General features: G+C 36.9%; 2 protein-coding genes across 9 annotated transcripts in view; one reads left to right on the top strand and one right to left on the bottom strand.

Annotated features, from left to right (window-relative positions):
* The window catches only part of ANO3 (anoctamin 3), a 133,452-nt gene extending 120,796 nt beyond the window's left edge, over window positions 1–12,656 (top strand). For all 7 annotated transcript variants that reach the window (XM_027663321.1, XM_027663319.1, XM_027663324.1 and 4 more), the window contains exons 19-27: window positions 1,045–1,156; window positions 2,344–2,401; window positions 3,843–3,940; window positions 5,402–5,547; window positions 5,656–5,808; window positions 6,279–6,426; window positions 6,644–6,724; window positions 7,559–7,664; window positions 8,437–12,656. In XM_027663321.1, coding sequence (XP_027519122.1) covers window positions 1,045–1,156; window positions 2,344–2,401; window positions 3,843–3,940; window positions 5,402–5,547; window positions 5,656–5,808; window positions 6,279–6,426; window positions 6,644–6,724; window positions 7,559–7,664; window positions 8,437–8,619 — 1,085 coding nt within the window. In that variant the 3' untranslated portion in view covers window positions 8,620–12,656. The remainder of the gene's footprint in view (window positions 1–1,044; window positions 1,157–2,343; window positions 2,402–3,842; window positions 3,941–5,401; window positions 5,548–5,655; window positions 5,809–6,278; window positions 6,427–6,643; window positions 6,725–7,558; window positions 7,665–8,436) is intronic.
* A 1,381-nt stretch (window positions 12,657–14,037) lies between these two features.
* Window positions 14,038–17,929, bottom strand: part of SLC5A12 (solute carrier family 5 member 12) — a 17,377-nt gene continuing 13,485 nt past the window's right edge. Inside the window, exon 15 of one of the 2 annotated variants that reach the window (XM_027663328.1) lies at window positions 14,038–14,483. In XM_027663328.1, coding sequence (XP_027519129.1) covers window positions 14,451–14,483 — 33 coding nt within the window. In that variant the 3' untranslated portion in view covers window positions 14,038–14,450. Of the gene's footprint in view, window positions 14,484–15,820; window positions 17,690–17,929 lie in introns of those variants that run through there. The other variant, XM_027663327.1, reaches the window with a different exon arrangement.

Here is a 17,929-nt window from a genome sequence, read left to right as displayed (position 1 = left end):
TCTCAGATCAAACTTATTTCTATTCCTTTTAGAATATATTATGTTGTTACAGACCAGGGAATAGGAAAGAAAATAATTGTTTAAGTGCACAAGCTGTTTTTTCCCAAAATATATGGAAGAATTAAAAAAAAAAAAGAGTTTCTTGAATTAAACGTGATGGAGCATTAGGTGTTCGATCTAGGTAATTCATTACTCTTTCTGAGGTGTTTTATATCAGAGAAGGACACTTTAACTTCTGGGAACAAGTGTCCATATGTAAAGCTAATATCCTGTATGTTTGTGTCCAAATTTAGTCATCATTAGATCAGAGTAATTAAGTAGTACAAATTTTAATTGACAAATCCAGGCAGTGTAGACTTAAGACTCATGTATGTGCTTTAATGTAGTTTAAGTGTAGTGTATTCCAAGTTTGATACATCCATCAAAGATGGATTTTGTAAAAATTAATTTTGAATCACTATCACCAAGTTCTAATTCAGACATAAATAATGCTCTCCAAACCTTAAGGAAAAAATATCCAAGGCAGTGCAGACCCACACACAACACTTATAGTCCTACAAGCATTTCTACATTTCTTTCCAAAAGAATCCAAAAAAGAACCTCCGTCCTTTCTTTTGATTTTTGGTCTTTTGTCAGTGGTAGTTTGCACTGGGTTTTTTGTTTTGTTTTGGGGTTTTTTTTGGTCTTTGTTTGGTTTTGGTTTTCGTTGTTTTTTTCTTTGAATCCAGATACCTTTAAAGATTCACACTGAATTCAGATTTTTTTCATGGAAATGGAACAGATGTCTTCCCACAGAATTGTGATCTATTCTGTACTGATTCTATCCTGTACTGCATCTCCTGTTTCCACATAGAAATGGCATAGTCTGAGCTGGGGCAATGGTTTTGTGATCTGTAGACTGAATACTTTAAGGGAGAAAAAATAATGGGGCAACATGGCTTGAAACCATTGCTTGTTTTGTTAGTGTTGATTTCTGTGTGAGCAGAGTTACACATAACTCAGTTTCATTTTTGTTTATATAATGTATATTGTGTCTTTCTGAAGAGCACCCTAGAACAGAATCTGAATGGGAAAACAGCTTTGCCTTGAAAATGTTCCTCTTCCAGTTCGTCAACTTGAACAGCTCTATCTTCTACATTGCCTTTTTTCTTGGCAGGTAAGTTACCTTTGCTCACTGCACTTACAGGAAAACTTACACAGAACTCAAAATCCTTATTAATTTTATGGGTTTGAAGAAAATACAGTGACAGTTTGAACTGTAAGATTTAGGTGCTAATTGGTTTCTGGGGATAATTAGTAACACTAAATTAATGTTTTTAATTGTATGTGCGGGTTGGGCCCTTGAAATGTTTATCCATGAAACTAGAGAGTAAAAATTTTACTTTTTAAGTGGGTCTGCATATGTGACTTTCCTACAAAATGAGAATTCAGAGCTCTTGAAAATGCAGCCACTGCCTAAATGTGGGTCTGTACTTAGTCCTGTGCTAATAGGCTTTATTAATTATTTTCTTTTAATTCCCCATGACTTACATTTCCCAGGATGCATTTCTACAAATAGTAAATATTGTCTGGCAAGAGTAGGAAGCAGAAATTCTGGCTCCAATTTTTGTGTGTATCTTTAGCTCAAAGCCTGAGATACAGTACAGGTCTAACCTTCCTTCGTCTTCAGTTCGGTTTTGTTATGGTCACACTTACCATTCCTCCAGAACCTACAGAATGTTTCAGAATATCTTCTATAACGTGTTACGGTAGAATTTCAGTTCAAGATTGGTTGGAAGAAAACAACAACAAAACCAAACAAGCAGAAAAGCGAAAACCCTTTTTGTAAAATCTGTTAGTGATACCTGTTTGTTACATCCACTGGTGTATTTGCCATACAATATCTAAACTTCTTTGTGTCTTGCTCTCTCCTGTGTCTAGTAGGACCAGGCATGGGTTTCTTTCTCTATCATTTATAAGTTTCACTGAGGTCATCAAGAATTTTGATTCAATTTGTTATCAAATGTACACTTCACGGGGACAAGCAGATCCCTGTGCTGCAGTAAATTCCTATGTATTGCAATGGCTTATCATTTTAGAAGTAGATTAGATCTGAATAGCTAACATCTAAAACCTCTGAAGCTAGTATTTTTGTTCAGGACATGATAAAAGCTTAGGGTCATTTGCAAAATGATGGTCCTTGTTTGCATTCTGAGACTTCCATATCCTGCAGATACCGGATTTAAGCCCGTGTGATTTAATCTTTTGATATTTCCTGAGTTTATCCAGTGGATGTTGTGAAATAAGTACTGATAGAGGGTGTTCTTGGAATGTCCACTGAGAAACAGAAATCTTATTTTCCAGATTTGCAGGCCGCCCGGGAAAGTACAATAAACTCTTTAACAGATGGAGACTGGAAGAGGTAAGCAATCCTGCTTTGTGTTCCTGTGATATTTCCATGAGTAAAAAGGAAATGGCTGAAGGACGTGAATGCCCAGTTTGAAAGATTTATTATTCCGTCTATGTGCAGCAAATAGTAAACTCTTATTTATAGCAAAGGATAAGAAACAGGAGATGCGTTTTTTCTTCTGTGTTCTCTACTTGCTGAGTGACTCTGCCCAAGAGACACAGTTCTTTCTGCCTCTGTCTTTGGGAAAATTAAACAGGGATAGTCCCTTATCTCACAAGCACTACTAAGTCCTACAAGTTTGGAATCTCCTGAGTATGTGGGATTTTTGAATGGAGGACATAAATATAAAACCATCAGCTTTTTTTATCAGCTTCTTAAATTTCTATCAACACAGAAAAGACACGGATCTGTTGGAGTGGGTCCAGACAAGGGACACAAAAGGAGTCAGAGAACTGGAGCACCTCTGCTGTGAAGACAGGCTGAGAGAGTTGGGGTTGTTCAGCCTGGAGAAGAGAAGGCTCCAAGGAGACATTATTGCTGCCTTTCAGTACTTATAGGGGCTTATAAGAAAGATGGGGACAAACTTTTAGTAGGACCTGTTGAGACAGGACAAGGGTAATGGTTTTAAACTAAGAGAGGCTAGATTCAGACTAGGTATAAGGAAGAGATTATTTTTTTTAATGTGAGGATGGTGAAGCACTGGAACAGGTTACCTAGAGAGGCAGTGGATATCCTATCCCTGGAAACACTTAAGGTCAGGTTGGATGGGGCTTTGAGCAACCTCATCTAGTTGAAAGTGGCCATGTTTATTGCAGGAGTTTGGACTAGATGATCTTAGGATGTCCTTTCCAACTCAAACTAATCTATAATTCTATGATTTAAAAGAAAAAAGATACTGTTTTGAAAATTTAACCTGAGAATATGTTAGGATTGCAACTCACCAGCATGCTGAAGGTATCTCTTATTTCTGAAAAACAGTTTTCTTCTATTGAACCTTGTTATCCACAGAGTAAAACATCATAACTTTGTAGTCCATGGTCTGAAAAAATGGTTCTGTAATTACTAAACATTTTAATATGGCAGTCCATTTAGTTAAGATACCAGTACCAGAAATTCAGTCTCTCCTTGGGCTTAGAATATTGCCAATTGTTCCATTCTTTCAAAGTGAATAAGTATGTATTGATCTAAGTGAAATGGTCTATATCATTTGTCATATATCTAGTGCACATATCTTTAAATTAGGTAATATGGTCTAGTTCTCCAAGAAATAATAAGGTTGTTCAGCTGAAGTCTGGGTTAATATTTCTCCTAAAAATATTTTTCAATATTTCTGTAGATACAGATTAGTGTTTTTCACCAAACATATTTAATATTTTTCATTTACCTTCTGAACAAATAAAAATAAAAGAATTCTCTTAATTTTAGCTATTGGTCTTTTTCCACTTCATTTCAGTGTCATCCTAGTGGCTGCTTGATAGATCTGTGCTTGCAAATGGGAGTTATTATGGTTTTAAAACAGATGTGGAACAACTTCATGGAACTAGGCTATCCGTAAGTTCAGATGTTAAAGTTAATTGTTTACAAATAGTGAACACATTTTAGGGTGAGTCAATGATAGGAAGAAGTATTTTTAGGTTTGGAGACTTTTCACTTTTTGCATCTCACATACTGTAATTTTATTCCCAAGGAAAGCATTAACTGCTGCTCTAAGACAAAGCTTCTTGGGGTATGTTAGCTGTCTAAATTGTTTATTATAATTTCATTTTCCATAACACAAACAGAGCTGTTCAGCTTCTGAAGAGAGTAATGGGGGTAAGAGTCTTACAGTTCTCTTGAAGCTGGAAGAATATGTTTACAGGAAAAGATTGATCATCAAATATTAATTTAATTTAATTGAAATCTCAACCATGAAAATATGTCAGAAAGGGTTATGCTCACAACATGCAATCATTCTGCAAATGAGGGGCAGTGTACTGTATGTTGTGAAACATGGATTTTTGAAAAGGAGAAACCTACTTGAACTAACAGTCTTCCTGTCTTCTCAGCCTAGCAGGATCTTAGCTGTGTCTAGGATTTATTTTAGAATTATTATTATTCTAGAACATGCTTGCATTCTGTAATGGAAGGAAGTGTTTTATTTTGACAGAACCATTGTTTGCAACTTTGGCAACAGTTGCTCTTTCAGTAACAAGAGAGATCAAGAACCAAACACTAAATTAGCTTGAGAAAAAATAGTAGCAGTTTATAAAAACACTTATAAGAAAGTTTTCCGTCTTCAGTCTCTTTTCCTTAATATCTAGAAACAAAACAGTAGTCTTGAATTGCCCCCTGTGTCAGTACTGGATAATATTTTTCATTTGTATAACACTTAATTTTGTGAGCTGTTATCTACTTAATATTTATAACTACTTTGTGAAAAGATATCTGCCCAGCTTTTTGAAAAATAGTCTTAAATATTTGTAGCTTCATCGTTCAGCAACACATTTTTAAAACCCTTTTTCCTACTTCAAGAAAAAAGATACTCTGTAGGGCATGTAGATCTTTAGGTTTGTTCAAAAATAGATGTATTCTACTATTCACTGTATTCTAGTAAGTTCTTACTGAGCTTCACTTAGTTTGTCTTTTACAGAACTGAAAATAAAATTATTTATTTTTTTAATACTCTTGCTATGCATTATTTTTTTTCTTTTTCTTTTTTTTTTATTTAGTCATTCAGGTAAATGGTACAAAAAAAGAGTCTGTGCAAGCATGTTCCATGTTCTGAAAAGCTTATTTGTACAATGCTGAACATGCTACATTAAAGATATAATTAAAATCATAATGCAGAATTTTGAGAACTTTTTTAAGTTCTTTGAATTATATCTTAGATGATATTGTAAATATTTCCAAAAAATACAGAAGTAAGCATTCAGGTGCTATTCAAAATAGGCCTACTTACTTCAAAACAATACCAGAAAATATTTTAAATTACTGAGCAGATACAGTCAATAATACTCTCTTTATCTAATAAAGTTTGTTACAGAATTGGTGGTCACGGCGCAAAATGAAGCGAAGAGGGCAATCAATGGAGAATAAAATTTCTCTACCTCAGTGGGAAAAAGATTGGAATCTGCAGCCTATGAATCTCCATGGTTTAATGGACGAATATTTAGAGATGGGTGAGCCAATTTAGGGGAGGCGTGGGTTTTCTTCAGAAAGAGGACCTGTGTTGCATGCTGACAGATCTTTCACGTTTCCGATTTCTAACCGTAGAAATGCCTGTCTAGTTTTACAGTTTGGCTTTACCACCATCTTTGTTGCTGCCTTCCCGTTGGCACCTCTCCTGGCACTGCTGAACAACATCATAGAAATCAGGTTGGATGCGTACAAGTTTGTCACGCAGTGGCGCAGACCCATGCCTGCAAGAGCAACAGATATAGGTGAGAGAACCTGCTGGCTGTCACTGTCAGTACCATCTCTTTGTGTTTTCTTCTTTAAAACAGCTCAACTCCTGAAATATTTCACGTGTCAAGACAATACCATAACCTGCAGATCTCAGTGACCACTCTCCTGTTAAGCAACAGAAAGAGGACTCATCAGATTTGTTTTTCATTGGCAATAAGGAATCGTAATAGTTTGAATATTGAAAACAGGCTAAACAGTATTTCAGGCTTCTGATTTGTGGAACTCTAGGTTTAAAATCAAATGAATTTAGAAATTAAATATAAGGATTAAATTCACTTTTGGTTTAAAACGGAATCTTGGCTAGTTTTTCTGACTCATAATTCTTTTCCAATAAGAAAGGAAAACTGTATGTCTAATAATGGCTTTATTATCATAATATGACTTTATATGACTTAATATGGTCATAAAAACTTGACAAGGTTGTTTTCATTTCTCTTGTTTCTAGGTATCTGGTATGGAATTCTGGAAGGAATTGGAGTTCTGGCTGTCATCACCAATGCCTTTGTTATTGCCATTACTTCTGATTACATTCCACGTTTTGTCTATGCATACAAATATGGTCCCTGTACAGATCAAGGGTACAGACAAGAAAAGTAATTAAGATATTCTTTATATACACATATATATTTCAGTGGAAGCACACTTTTGCTGCTGTATTTCTGTGATTACGTACTTAACATGTAACAGATATATTTCTCAAATAAAATAGTATGCTCACAGTGTGTGATAGCAGAATATGCTTATGTACAGGATCTGTGCTGTATAACCGCTTTATGAAGAAGGTCCTGACCCTTTGGCTTTTCCTTTCAGATGCTTAAAAGGATATGTCAACAGCAGTTTATCAGTATTTGATTTGAGTGAACTTGGGATGGGATACTCAGGATACTGTCGGTATGTCTCCCTTCTTGTAATGCTGGAGTGGACATTAAAGCAGACAGTAAATTTAAAGTTAGTGCTTAAATTGCTGGTATAATAGTTTCCTTTTTTCCCTGTAAAAAGCATTGGAGTTCATGTTTGTTCAACATGAAGTTTCAGGTGCAAACAGTGTGTGGTAGGACACACTACTAACACACTGAAAACCTGTGTTCTGAGTTTTTCCAGGACTCTTGCAAAACATTATCTTTCATGCCTCTATGAATTATTTAATTTCAAAGTTTCACCACCTGCCAAGAAGGGTAAAAGTTCTCATTTCGGTTTTGTTAAGCATTCTGAAGTCTATTCATTAAAATACACAATTAAAGTTTTTGTGGCTCTAACCCAGGTTGAGATTGCAAACAGTTATGCAAAATGAATACAAGAAATTCAACATAAAAAGAAATATGATGTTGCATGCGTGAACTCCTGGTTTCAGATTTAGTTTTGCTGTGAGCATTAGTTTAAATTAGAATCGTGTTACATTTATGCCAGCTTTGTCTGGAGAACAGACAAAGTGCTTATAAGCAAAGACAAGAACAAATTGAGAGTCAACACATTCGAACTTAACACTTCAGCTTTGTAACAATAAAAGTAATTGTTTGCTCTGGATTCTTGGAAACAAAAAGTACCATCTCATAAACAACAGTATTTAATACCCTGTATTGTGAACTGTTCTCCTTTTCTGTTTCATTCCTCTTGAAGTCTGCTTTCACTTCAGTTTCTCTCCTTTTAGACAGATCTGGGATGAACTTGACCATGTTCAGGTTTTTCAGCACAGGCTGACTTATTTGGTTTCTCTTTGCTTTGCAGGTATAGAGACTACAGAGCCCCACCATGGAGTTCAACTCCATATGAATTCACTTTGCAGTTTTGGCATGTCCTGGCAGCACGGCTGGCCTTCATCATAGTATTTGAGGTTAGTTGTGGATAGGAACAATCCCTTTCTTCCTCTCTAAAGTCTGAGTTTATTCTTAACAGTAGTTCTGTAAGTAAATTGCCATTTTCATCACTTGCTTGTTCATTATGGTCAAGAGAGAGGAAAAAAAAATTGTCTTCCCCAAAGGGTTGTCTATCAGCTGCTTCAAACAGAATTGACAGAGCATGCACTTATTTTAGAGTCCCTCTAAAATCATATTTCCTTAACAGTCATCTTATTTGTCATGTTGGTTCCCAACCAAATCTTTTACATTTTATTGAAAAAGAAGAAATGCAAGTTCTGAGTACATTAGGCTCAGTTATTACAAGATAAAATATGTGTTAGGAAAATGATACATGATTCTAACCTAATGTAAAAGTAGAAATATGTTTGAAGAATGTATTGCATGCTATTCAGGAATCTGGTTTCTATTTCCATTATAAGCTCTTAACAAAGACTGCTTGTACTTAATGCTTGCATTTGTTAATCAAACTAGCATATCCTGTAGTCACACCTTCATTTAAGTCACTAACTGTACCCTTAATTTTACTTTTCGGAAGACTTCAGCATTTCCCCATTTGTGTTAGACCACTCATTTATTCCCATATCAGTGTGTGTTTTTATTTAAAAAAAACAAAGCAGTTGCCTTTCAATCATGAATTGAACCTCAGGTCCAGTTTTATTACAGACTCTTTGGGCTCTAAAAACATGGACCTATAAATGAATAATTATCCATTTTTTTTAAGCAATTATTTTTTGTTCTTCTTTTCAGCACCTTGTTTTTGGAATAAAGTCCTTCATTGCCTACCTGATTCCAGACATGCCCAAAGACTTGTGCGACAGAATGAGGAGAGAGAAATACTTAGTCCAGGAAATGATGTATGAGGCTGAACTGGAACATTTGCAAAGAGAAAGGAAAAAGAACGGGAAACAGTATCACCATGAATGGCCTTAGTCACTACTGTGCTGCAACAAAAACACTGTTTGAAATGGAAGAGTGCAGTTACAAAATGAAGTCAGAGTCGGGCATCGGCATGTGAGATCCTCTCGTGGTGTATATATGTTCTTGCTGGGCAGTGCAGTTGCAGACTTTGGTGGGCACTGGCAAACAGATGTTTCCAATGATGGCAATGAAAAGCCTTACCTGTAACTGGTCTGTGGTGAGCTCCCGAGGAGAACTGGCACTCAGGAACGTGCAGTCAGCGTAAAAACTTGGACACTGGTTTGAAAAAAGACCAGGAATGTTCGTGCTGTTCGTGAAGGTACAGCATGAACCTTCAGCATAATGAAATTGTGAATTACCAGCGCAATGAAAACAAAAAAATTACCTGTGAACTTAAAGAGTAAGGGCATGACTAAAACCAACTTATATGATATCCACTACTTCTACAGCTTCTGATTGCTCAGTTCCATCTGTAATGCCTCTAAAGAAAAGAGCAATTGTTGCCTTTGTGGCCATAACTTGATCTTTCAGGCTTACTGTTTTGTCAGGTTTGTCCTAGTCTCTTGCTGAGATTGTGGATGTGGTCCTACCCTAAAAAAAGGGGTCTGTGGCTGCTTAATATATATACTATGCAGTTTAAGATTTGCACATCAGTGTCATTAATTTATCCTTCTAGTTGAAAACCAAAAATTCCAAATTCAAAAAGAAAACAGCAACACTAGCAGAATGCATCACATTGCCCACGTTGCAGCTCTGTTTGAAAATGACACAGCTGTTGAGTTGTCTTTCCACCTGTGTGTGTGGAAAGGCCACCTCCACACGCTTCCAGGATGAAAGAACTGTCATTTTCCTGCTCTGATGTAGCATGCAGGTGTCTGTGTTACTGTTCCTTTTGGCCTGTCTGGGCAATGATTCCATGACTTCACAAAATGCTAACTTGAAATATTCCCATGCTGTGCAAATGACTTAGTCTTCAAAATACAATTAACTTTTTTATAGTATGCAAGCTTCTGCAGATATATATCAGATGTACAGTATAACATCGTGACTTGCTTGTTCAGGGAAGGAGAAACAGTTTATAACAATGCTCTTCTTACTGTAATAGTAAATGTTCCAGTAACATACACTTCTTTTATTGGCCTAAATATGTCAAAACATGGGAGATAGATACAGGCAAATATAGATACAGATTGTACATAAATGCATACACATACAGTGGTTACTTTTATTATTATTATTATTACTATTATTATTACTATTATTATTATTATTATTATTACTATGCCTTCTTACAGTTTGGGGGGGCTTTTTGGATAAAATCACTATAAAAAGTAGATGTTCATGTAAGAATCAAATTTCAGTTTTTATGTGCAAACAGCATACTGTGGTGTTGTTTGTGGTTATAGTCAAATTTTGGTGATGAAATTGTCTATTACTAACATTTCATAATAGGGGAAAAGCACTTAAACAGTTTAAACAAGTTTGCAGGGATGCCTTGCAGAGAAGGGTGTGGAGACCCAGAGTTACAATCTTATATTTCTCTTGTACGATTTTAAATAATGTTTCTCTGTATTGGATGAGAAAATTTTAAAAAAACAAAGGGTCACAAAGCACAGTAACTATAAAGGCTGCAAATTTTAACATTATTTTTAGGGATAAAGCTGCAGCAAAATCACTGCTGACAGATATTAAAAGACCTGAATTTTTACTATTTACAATACCCTATTGAACTAAAAGGTGTGATTCCAATATTCACCTGCATCTATTAGCACAATAATTTTATTTTATTCTAATAAAATTAATTTCAAGAGTCAAGACCCATCAGAGTGGGTAAATAGAATCTATTGTATCCAGAGGACCTAGCATCAGACTTTTAATTGTTTCACCATATTAATGAGATTTCTTGGTTAATTCCTGCTCTCTGTGACCAGACAAGGCAACTATAGGAGTACCTCCAGTATTGCATAACAGGAGGAAAGAAATTTGAAGATCTGGTAAAATCAGATATATTACTCACTCATTCTGTGATAAAGGGCTCAGTTTCCCATGTTTTGGAAAGGCTGTTTTGTTTATTCATATTCTGGGTTATGTGTTAAATTCCTCAGGAGTCATTATCAGAAAAAAATGAGTGCACTCTCCTCGGTGCTTACAGAATCACAGCATTTGATTTGATGGATTGTCTCTCTGTTTCATTCTGTGGATTATCAAGCACAGTTTGACAGCGTTAACCCTGTGTCAGAGTTTTTGTTTCTGTGCCACATAATGATCGTACTTCAGTTCTTCGGAAGGTCACAGATGAGCTCTTTTTAATGTTTTCTCTAAAAACAAAATGCCTTGGCTGGCCCAAGGGATAAAGATATAGGGTAAAATCAGGCAAAAATCAGAAATATTGATTATTTTGTACTTTCTTGTTTCTGCTGTGGATATCAGCACCTGTCAATACATACTTAGGCAAATTCCAATTGGACTTAAAAAAACACGTAAAAAAGAAAATCTTTTTGTATTTGAGATTTAAATATATATGCTATTAATTATTTTCAACACTGGTATATAGGAGTCTACTAAAGGCAAGTATGTAGATCTGACATGGTGCATTTTATGCACTGGAAAAGCACAAGAAGCTTGGAGAAAAACTCTGTGTGTCCTTTACTTTTGGAGGATGTCAGCAGTGTGTAAAAGTCTTGCCACTATCTAGCCATTTGCTTAAGCTGAGAAACCTTTTTGCTAGACTTCATTTAGTATACTGTTTTCATTGACTGCACGTTATTTTCCTAACGTATAAGGCACACACTGTCCTCAGGAATAATGTATTTTTTGAATGGTGAATGATCTTTTCATATTCTAAATATTGTCTTTTCAAACAAATGACTGGTATGACTAGACTGCATGTAGGCTGCATTTGTGAAATCTGACAAAGCTTTAGAACCTCAATTTGTGCAAAAATGCTTTAGATCGTTGCAGATCTAATCTGTGACAACTTTGCTCTATGCATGCGCCCTTGGAGAGACTGCATGAGCAACTAGATATTTTTATGTATAAAGGATTAGTCAAAATGTCTTAATTATTCCTAACCAAATTCTGTGTCTTCGTTCAGACAAAAGAAATTTCCATTTCAGAAATGGCAAGAAGTCCAGATACGTGATCCACATCTCATTTCTTATGACTTTTTATTCTAAATTTGCACCTAATATGTGAGATCTGAATTTTGGTGAATAAAAAAAAAGGAAAATAAGAATTCTGTTTCATTAGCCATCCTAATCATAGCTCAAAGTCTATCTCCGTGTAGAGGGAGGCAGTGAGGGCTCAGCATTCACAACTGAGTGCTAACAGGGTTGCCTGAATGTTGAGCCCAGGCTCATACAGCACAGTGATTGAGCATCCTGATGGAGTACTAGTGTTTGGAAACAAGGTAAAACTCATCAAAGCCTTCAGCAAAGCCTTTGAAACTGTCTACTGCCACACTCTCTTGGAGAAGCTGGCAGCCCATGGCTTGAACAGGTGCACTCTTTGCTGGGTTAAAAAGTGGCTGGATGGCTGTGCCCAGGGAGTGCTGTTGCATCCAGTTGGTGGCTGGTCACTGGTGGGGCTCCCCGAGGCTCAGTGTTGGGGCCAGTCCTGTTTAATACCTTTATCGGTGATCTGGACAAAGGGATCAAGTGCACTTCCAGACAACACTAAGTTGGGTGGGACTATTGATGTGCTGGAGGGTAGGAAGGCTCTGCAGAGGGATCTGGACAGCCTGGATCGATGGGCCAAGGCCAATGGTATGAGGTTCAGCACAGCAAAGTGCCGAGTCCAGCACTTGGGTCACAACAACCCCCTGCAGTGCTACAGGCTGGGGACAGAGTGGCTGGAAAAGGACCTGAGGGTGCTGGTCAGCAGCAGCTGAACATGAGCCAGCAGTGTGCCCGTGTGGCCAGGAAGGAATCCTGGCCTTTATCAGGGATAGTGCGGCCAGCAGGACCAGGGAGGTGATTCTTCCACTGTACTCAACGCTGGTGAAGCCACCCCTGGAGTGCTGTGTCCAGTTCTTGGCCCCTCAGTTCAGGAAGGACATTGAGGTGGTGGAGCAGGTCCAGAGAAGGGCAGTGAGGCTGGTGAAGGGTTTAGAGATTAAGTCATATGAGGAGCAGCTGAAGGAGCTGGGGCTGTTTAGTGTGGAGAAGAGAAGGCTCAGGACAGACCTTATCACTCTCTACAACTCCCCGAAAGGAGGTTGTAGGAAAATGAGGTTCGGCCTCTTCTCCCAGTTAACTAGTGACAGAAGAGATGACATAGCCTCAAGCTGCACCAGGGGAGGTTCAGGTCGGGACATCAGGAAGAATTTTTTCACTGAAAGCATTGGAATGGGCTGCCCAGGGAGGTGGTTAAGTCCCCATCTCTGGAAGTGTTCAAGAAACAACAGGACATGGCACTTCGTGCTGTGGTTTAGGTGTGGTGGTGATGGTCGGTTAAAAATTAGAACTTGATGATCTTGGAGGTCTTTTCCAACCCTGATGATTCTATGATTCAATGGCTATTTCTGTTATCTTTCTTTCCTACCCCTTTTTGCTAAAGGATTTATAGAGAAAATTTAGATGAACATTGAAGTTAATATTGATGATGACAAGGCTAAGGTTTCAGTAGTGGTGATGGAGGTTAAGGGGGTTTTTATTACATGTTTCTTAGAAAGTCCATGTGTTTCTTGCTACAAAATACACATCAGCTGTAGCTATGTCCTTTCCCAACAACAACTTGTCATAAAATGGGTTCTGAGAAACAGTTCGGCTCAATTGTGTCCTGTGGAAAGCTCAAAAGGAAAATATCTACAGAGACTGGTGAAAATAGATTAATAGGTAAATACCTTAAGGCAAAAATTTATAAATTTCCAGAAGTTTCCTTCATAGAAAGCTCTGCAGAAGGAAAAATATCTTAGGAAAAACAGTTTTAGGGTGATGTTAATGTGGGGAAAGGCAAGAATTTTTGTGATACTTTATTCTTAATGTGCCATTAAGATGATCAGTCTGATGCTGTACACAGTGCACAAATGCTGTTTCCTTGCTGCATCTTCTTCCACTGCAGACTCCAATTGGGAGTGTTGCCAGAGAGAATTTCTGGAGCCATGGGATCCAGTGGAGTTACCTACAAAGCCCTACATGGCACTGTGGGACTTTGTAATCTTTTGCATTATGTCACAGTTCATTAAGAGACAAATTAGCACATGCATATTTCGAAGCATCGTCTCATTTTGGTTAATTGAAAACCATCCATGTCCATAAGTTGAATGGGCAATGGCCATATCAATAAAACTCACTTTATAGAAACAGCTACCTATGAATGCAATAAAGGTAATGGAAAATAAAATAAAAATCACATTTTCTATTAAGTTTCTATTAAGAAAAGGGACGGAGATAAAAATAGTGGTATCAACAATCACTTACAACACAGTAATACTTCCAGAATCATTTTATCTTTTTGTAGTCCTCATAAAGTACTGATGTTGCTTGTTTTGGGACAAAGGTTGAAACAAATATAAGGCCAGCCTTTCATAATAGTGTTTATTTGGTGTTAAGGCTAACACTAGAATTCAAACAGAATTCCACATCTAGGCAGACCTTTTGTTTTGTTGCAAAGCATATTTTGTCTACCTAAAATGCATACAGTGACACTTTTTGGAAGTGTTTAAGTGAATTGCAAACTTAAATTCCTGCAGTGGAAAATTTAGCCACTTAAAAAGTTCCTTAAGTGTGTTCATACTCAACCTTATGCTTGCAATGCCCATGTTCTTCTGGGGTAAAATGCAACAACCAGCATGTGGAGGCAGGCTGAGGATAGGCAGAGGAAGCAAAGGGATCATCTTCACTTCAGCAGGTTTTGCTCCAGAATTGCAACAGGCTCTGAAAAACAAGGATTTGAGTATAAAGTGTTGGGTCAGCCCTCCTGATCTTTCTCTTTTTCTCCTCTGGCTCATTCTTTACTTACCCCGGTGTTTTATTACACACTGCCTTCTGTCTGACAGTCCAATTTCCAGGGCAATTCTGTAACTGCAATTTGTTTACAGGCCGGTTTTGGATGTTCTCTACTGAGAAGCCAAAGCGGGAAGTGCACAAGTACTAGTTTGTCTGGTGCTTCTCACAAATCAGTACGTGTTGGACGAAGCAGTGTTGGGCAGCACGAGATGCCTGCACGTGTACTGTTTCTGGATCTATCCTTTCAGTCTCTTCCCCAAGCACCACATTTTGTTCTCCCTGTGTCCCTTCCTACACACACGCACGCACAATCCTAAATACTCTCCACAATCTTAAAATTTTTAAATTTTTAAATTTATATAACAGCCTAGTAATGACAATTCTTGTCTGATATTGCCACTGCAATCACATTTGCCAGAAATTTGGATTGACATGATTTTGGCATTACCATGATAGCACAATGTTACCACAACAGCACAAAGTTCTAATGGCACAACAAGGAACTGTAGAGAAATCACTTTGCTATTCCATGTTATACAGGAACTTTTTTAATCCAGGACTTGGGTTTAGTCTTGAAATACTAATGGTGTATTCCCTCCTCACTGCACTGGAAGTTACCATGTGTTAGTTCTGTTGGCTCATTCTAACTTCTTGGTATAACCTCTATAATGTTAGATGTTCTTTGTAGTTTGCATTCTAATTGACTTGAGCTACTTAGTAGAATGCTACTGGGTGAGAAATCAGGATTAAACCCAATAGAGTCTAAAGCTAATGAGATTCTAACTGCTGAGAACATGACAGTTTTTCTGTTAATAATGGAAAAAAATTCAGATCAGATTTTTATTTTGTGTTCTATTTAAATGACTCAGAGTTTTGTATTGAAAAATATTCCAAACTGTTGGCTCTAATTTTTACCTAGAGTAGTAATCAGTGAAATTTCAGTTCTTGGAAATAATCTCATGTAAAATCTAACTGAATAAGATAGTTCAGTCATTTTTTACTCTGATAGTCCTGGCTAACTTGCAATATCATGATCGTACAAGATTTCTTAAAATGTGTATATATTTGAAATTTATGTAATATTTAAATACAACTTCATTTCTAAGTAAGGAGTAAAAATTTCAGCTATTTTTTCTATTCGTAAATCCACACTTTGTAAGGAGTATTTAAAATAAGTTTACAGTACCACAGAGCGTTTCAGAGAAATTCACTTTTCTGTGCAAAACCTTGAAGTTCCTCTGGCGTGTCAGCTTTCGGTTTCTTTATAATATTACTTTTGCAAGCCAGTATGTACCCCAGAACTAAAAGAATTCACTGAGGAAAAAGTTGTAGATCTGATTAAGACACTTTTGGCATAAGTTTGTCTTTGAGATGCTGTTTACTTTATCAAGGTTTACATGTACAAATGCAACTACTTACTGTATCATACACATTTGAATATTGCATTTTTTTCAGTAATAAACTTGGATATCTTTGAAAGCGGCTTTGATCTTTATTATTCCAAATATTCAAAGTTAATTTAAAAAAAAATTGTAAACTTAAAAAGTGAGTGCTAATGAGCCTTCAAACCATACTATTGCAAGGAAGTAATTTCAGGGTAGGCTCGGGCACTTATAGCAATTAAATACTCAATTACTTTGATCTCAAGGCACAGATAGATTCAGTTTTGAAATTTTTAGCCATCTATGATCTCCTGCTTTCACCAGTGACTAACAAGTTCTTAAATTTAAGCTCCTTTAGAATTTACCTGTTCTGATTCTCAGTTTTTCAACCACAGTGGACAGGCTAGCTCTTCCCTGGAAGGGTCAGTGGCTCAGGATATAAAGGAAATGAGAAGATAATTGTAAAAAATACTGACATGAATACTTGATCAGAATGGTAATTTCTCTGAATTCCAGTCTTGTTAGGACTTATTCTTAAATCTTGCTAAAAGACTGAATAATGAACTACTGATTAACAATTCTAGCCATCATTTTTAAGTGCACATGTTGGACTTATTAAACCCCGTGCCTGGCTCCATTACAAATACAGAAAACACTTGGGCTTAATGAGCAGCTTTAGCTGAAACAAAACTAATCTGTAAATATGAAGAAAAATTTTTCATGATATTTCTTCAACAGCATTTGGAGAGAATGAAATTCTAGCCAACATAAATCATGGGTTTTGACATTAAATGGAAGAATTAAGATTCTCTTTTGTGACAAACAACTTCAAAATATACTAAGTTTGTAATGAATCCAATGTTGCTAAACTTGTGAAATGCATGCAGAACATAATAATACTGCATTGAGCAAGTGCCTTAAATATTCAGAGCAGACTTTGTTATCTTCACAGTTCTAGGTCTCTGAATCAGATATCCTCCAGCTACCAGTAGAGAGGGTTTTGTCCTCCTCCATCTGACTATATAGCTTCATATTGGTGTTTTGAAACACTTCTACTCAGGAATTATTTTATGCCCTTATGCATGATAGTTAGGTTTTCTTAATACAACCTAGTCAATCATGTGTGTGGCCATGAGATGTAAATGATGTGTGAGGAGGCTTTTTGCAATACCTGGGAATAGGATTAACCTGACCTCCCTCCTCTCCCTCCATCAGAGGGCAATTCACAGTCTCACCTTAGTGAGAGACTTCAGAAACTTCTCCAAAGTCTTATTTTATCTCAAATTCACCTTTGCACATTTACCCTCAATGGCAAGTTACTGAACAGAGCATGTGATACAGATGTAGTGCAGCTGCTTCAAGGAGGGAGCTCCCACAACCAGATTTATTAAGCATTTCTTCTGAAACAGCAGTACTTCCAAAATCCCATTGTCCGATCATTTCCCAGATCTGCCAAGAAATTAATAAATAAAAATCTGGCCTTTATTGCTATAGAGAGCAATTGTTCCCTCTTGGTCACCTACAAGCCAGTAAATGCAATAAAAAAAGTTCATAATCTCTGAAGCTGGAGAACTAAAGTTGGGTTAAATGTCCCCTGTCCCTCGGCTTCTAGAGGCGAGATTCTCTGCTCATATTTGTATAGGATTTTTCCTCAGGATTGTAACCAGAGATCTGGCAATGGGTTTCTTTGCTGATACTATTCTTGAAGGCTTTATTTGCAGTAACTTTAGGCAGTTTTTTCTCAAAGTCAATCTGAAAAAAAAAGAAAGAAAATATCCCTGTAGTTTAAAGCCTATATTCACTGCTTTTTTCCCTTTGATTGAAGGAAAATTGTTAGAACAGTGCAAGAAGACAAGATGTTCATTCTGTATGCCTTTTTAATGAGCTACAAAGACTCCAGACACCTGAAGAACAGCCAGTGATGTTGCTGTGGAGGAGGAGGAAGTGGAGGTGGGAAGGAGCAGCCCAGGTGCTGGTGGTTGCAGCCCTGCC

The sequence above is a fragment of the Corapipo altera genome, unplaced genomic scaffold (assembly GCF_003945725.1).
Source record: "Corapipo altera isolate COAL_440 unplaced genomic scaffold, ASM394572v1 100, whole genome shotgun sequence".
Lineage (NCBI taxonomy): Eukaryota > Metazoa > Chordata > Aves > Passeriformes > Pipridae > Corapipo > Corapipo altera.
The sequence above is the reverse complement of the archived record's forward strand: the minus strand, read 5'-3'. Positions and strand labels throughout refer to the sequence as shown.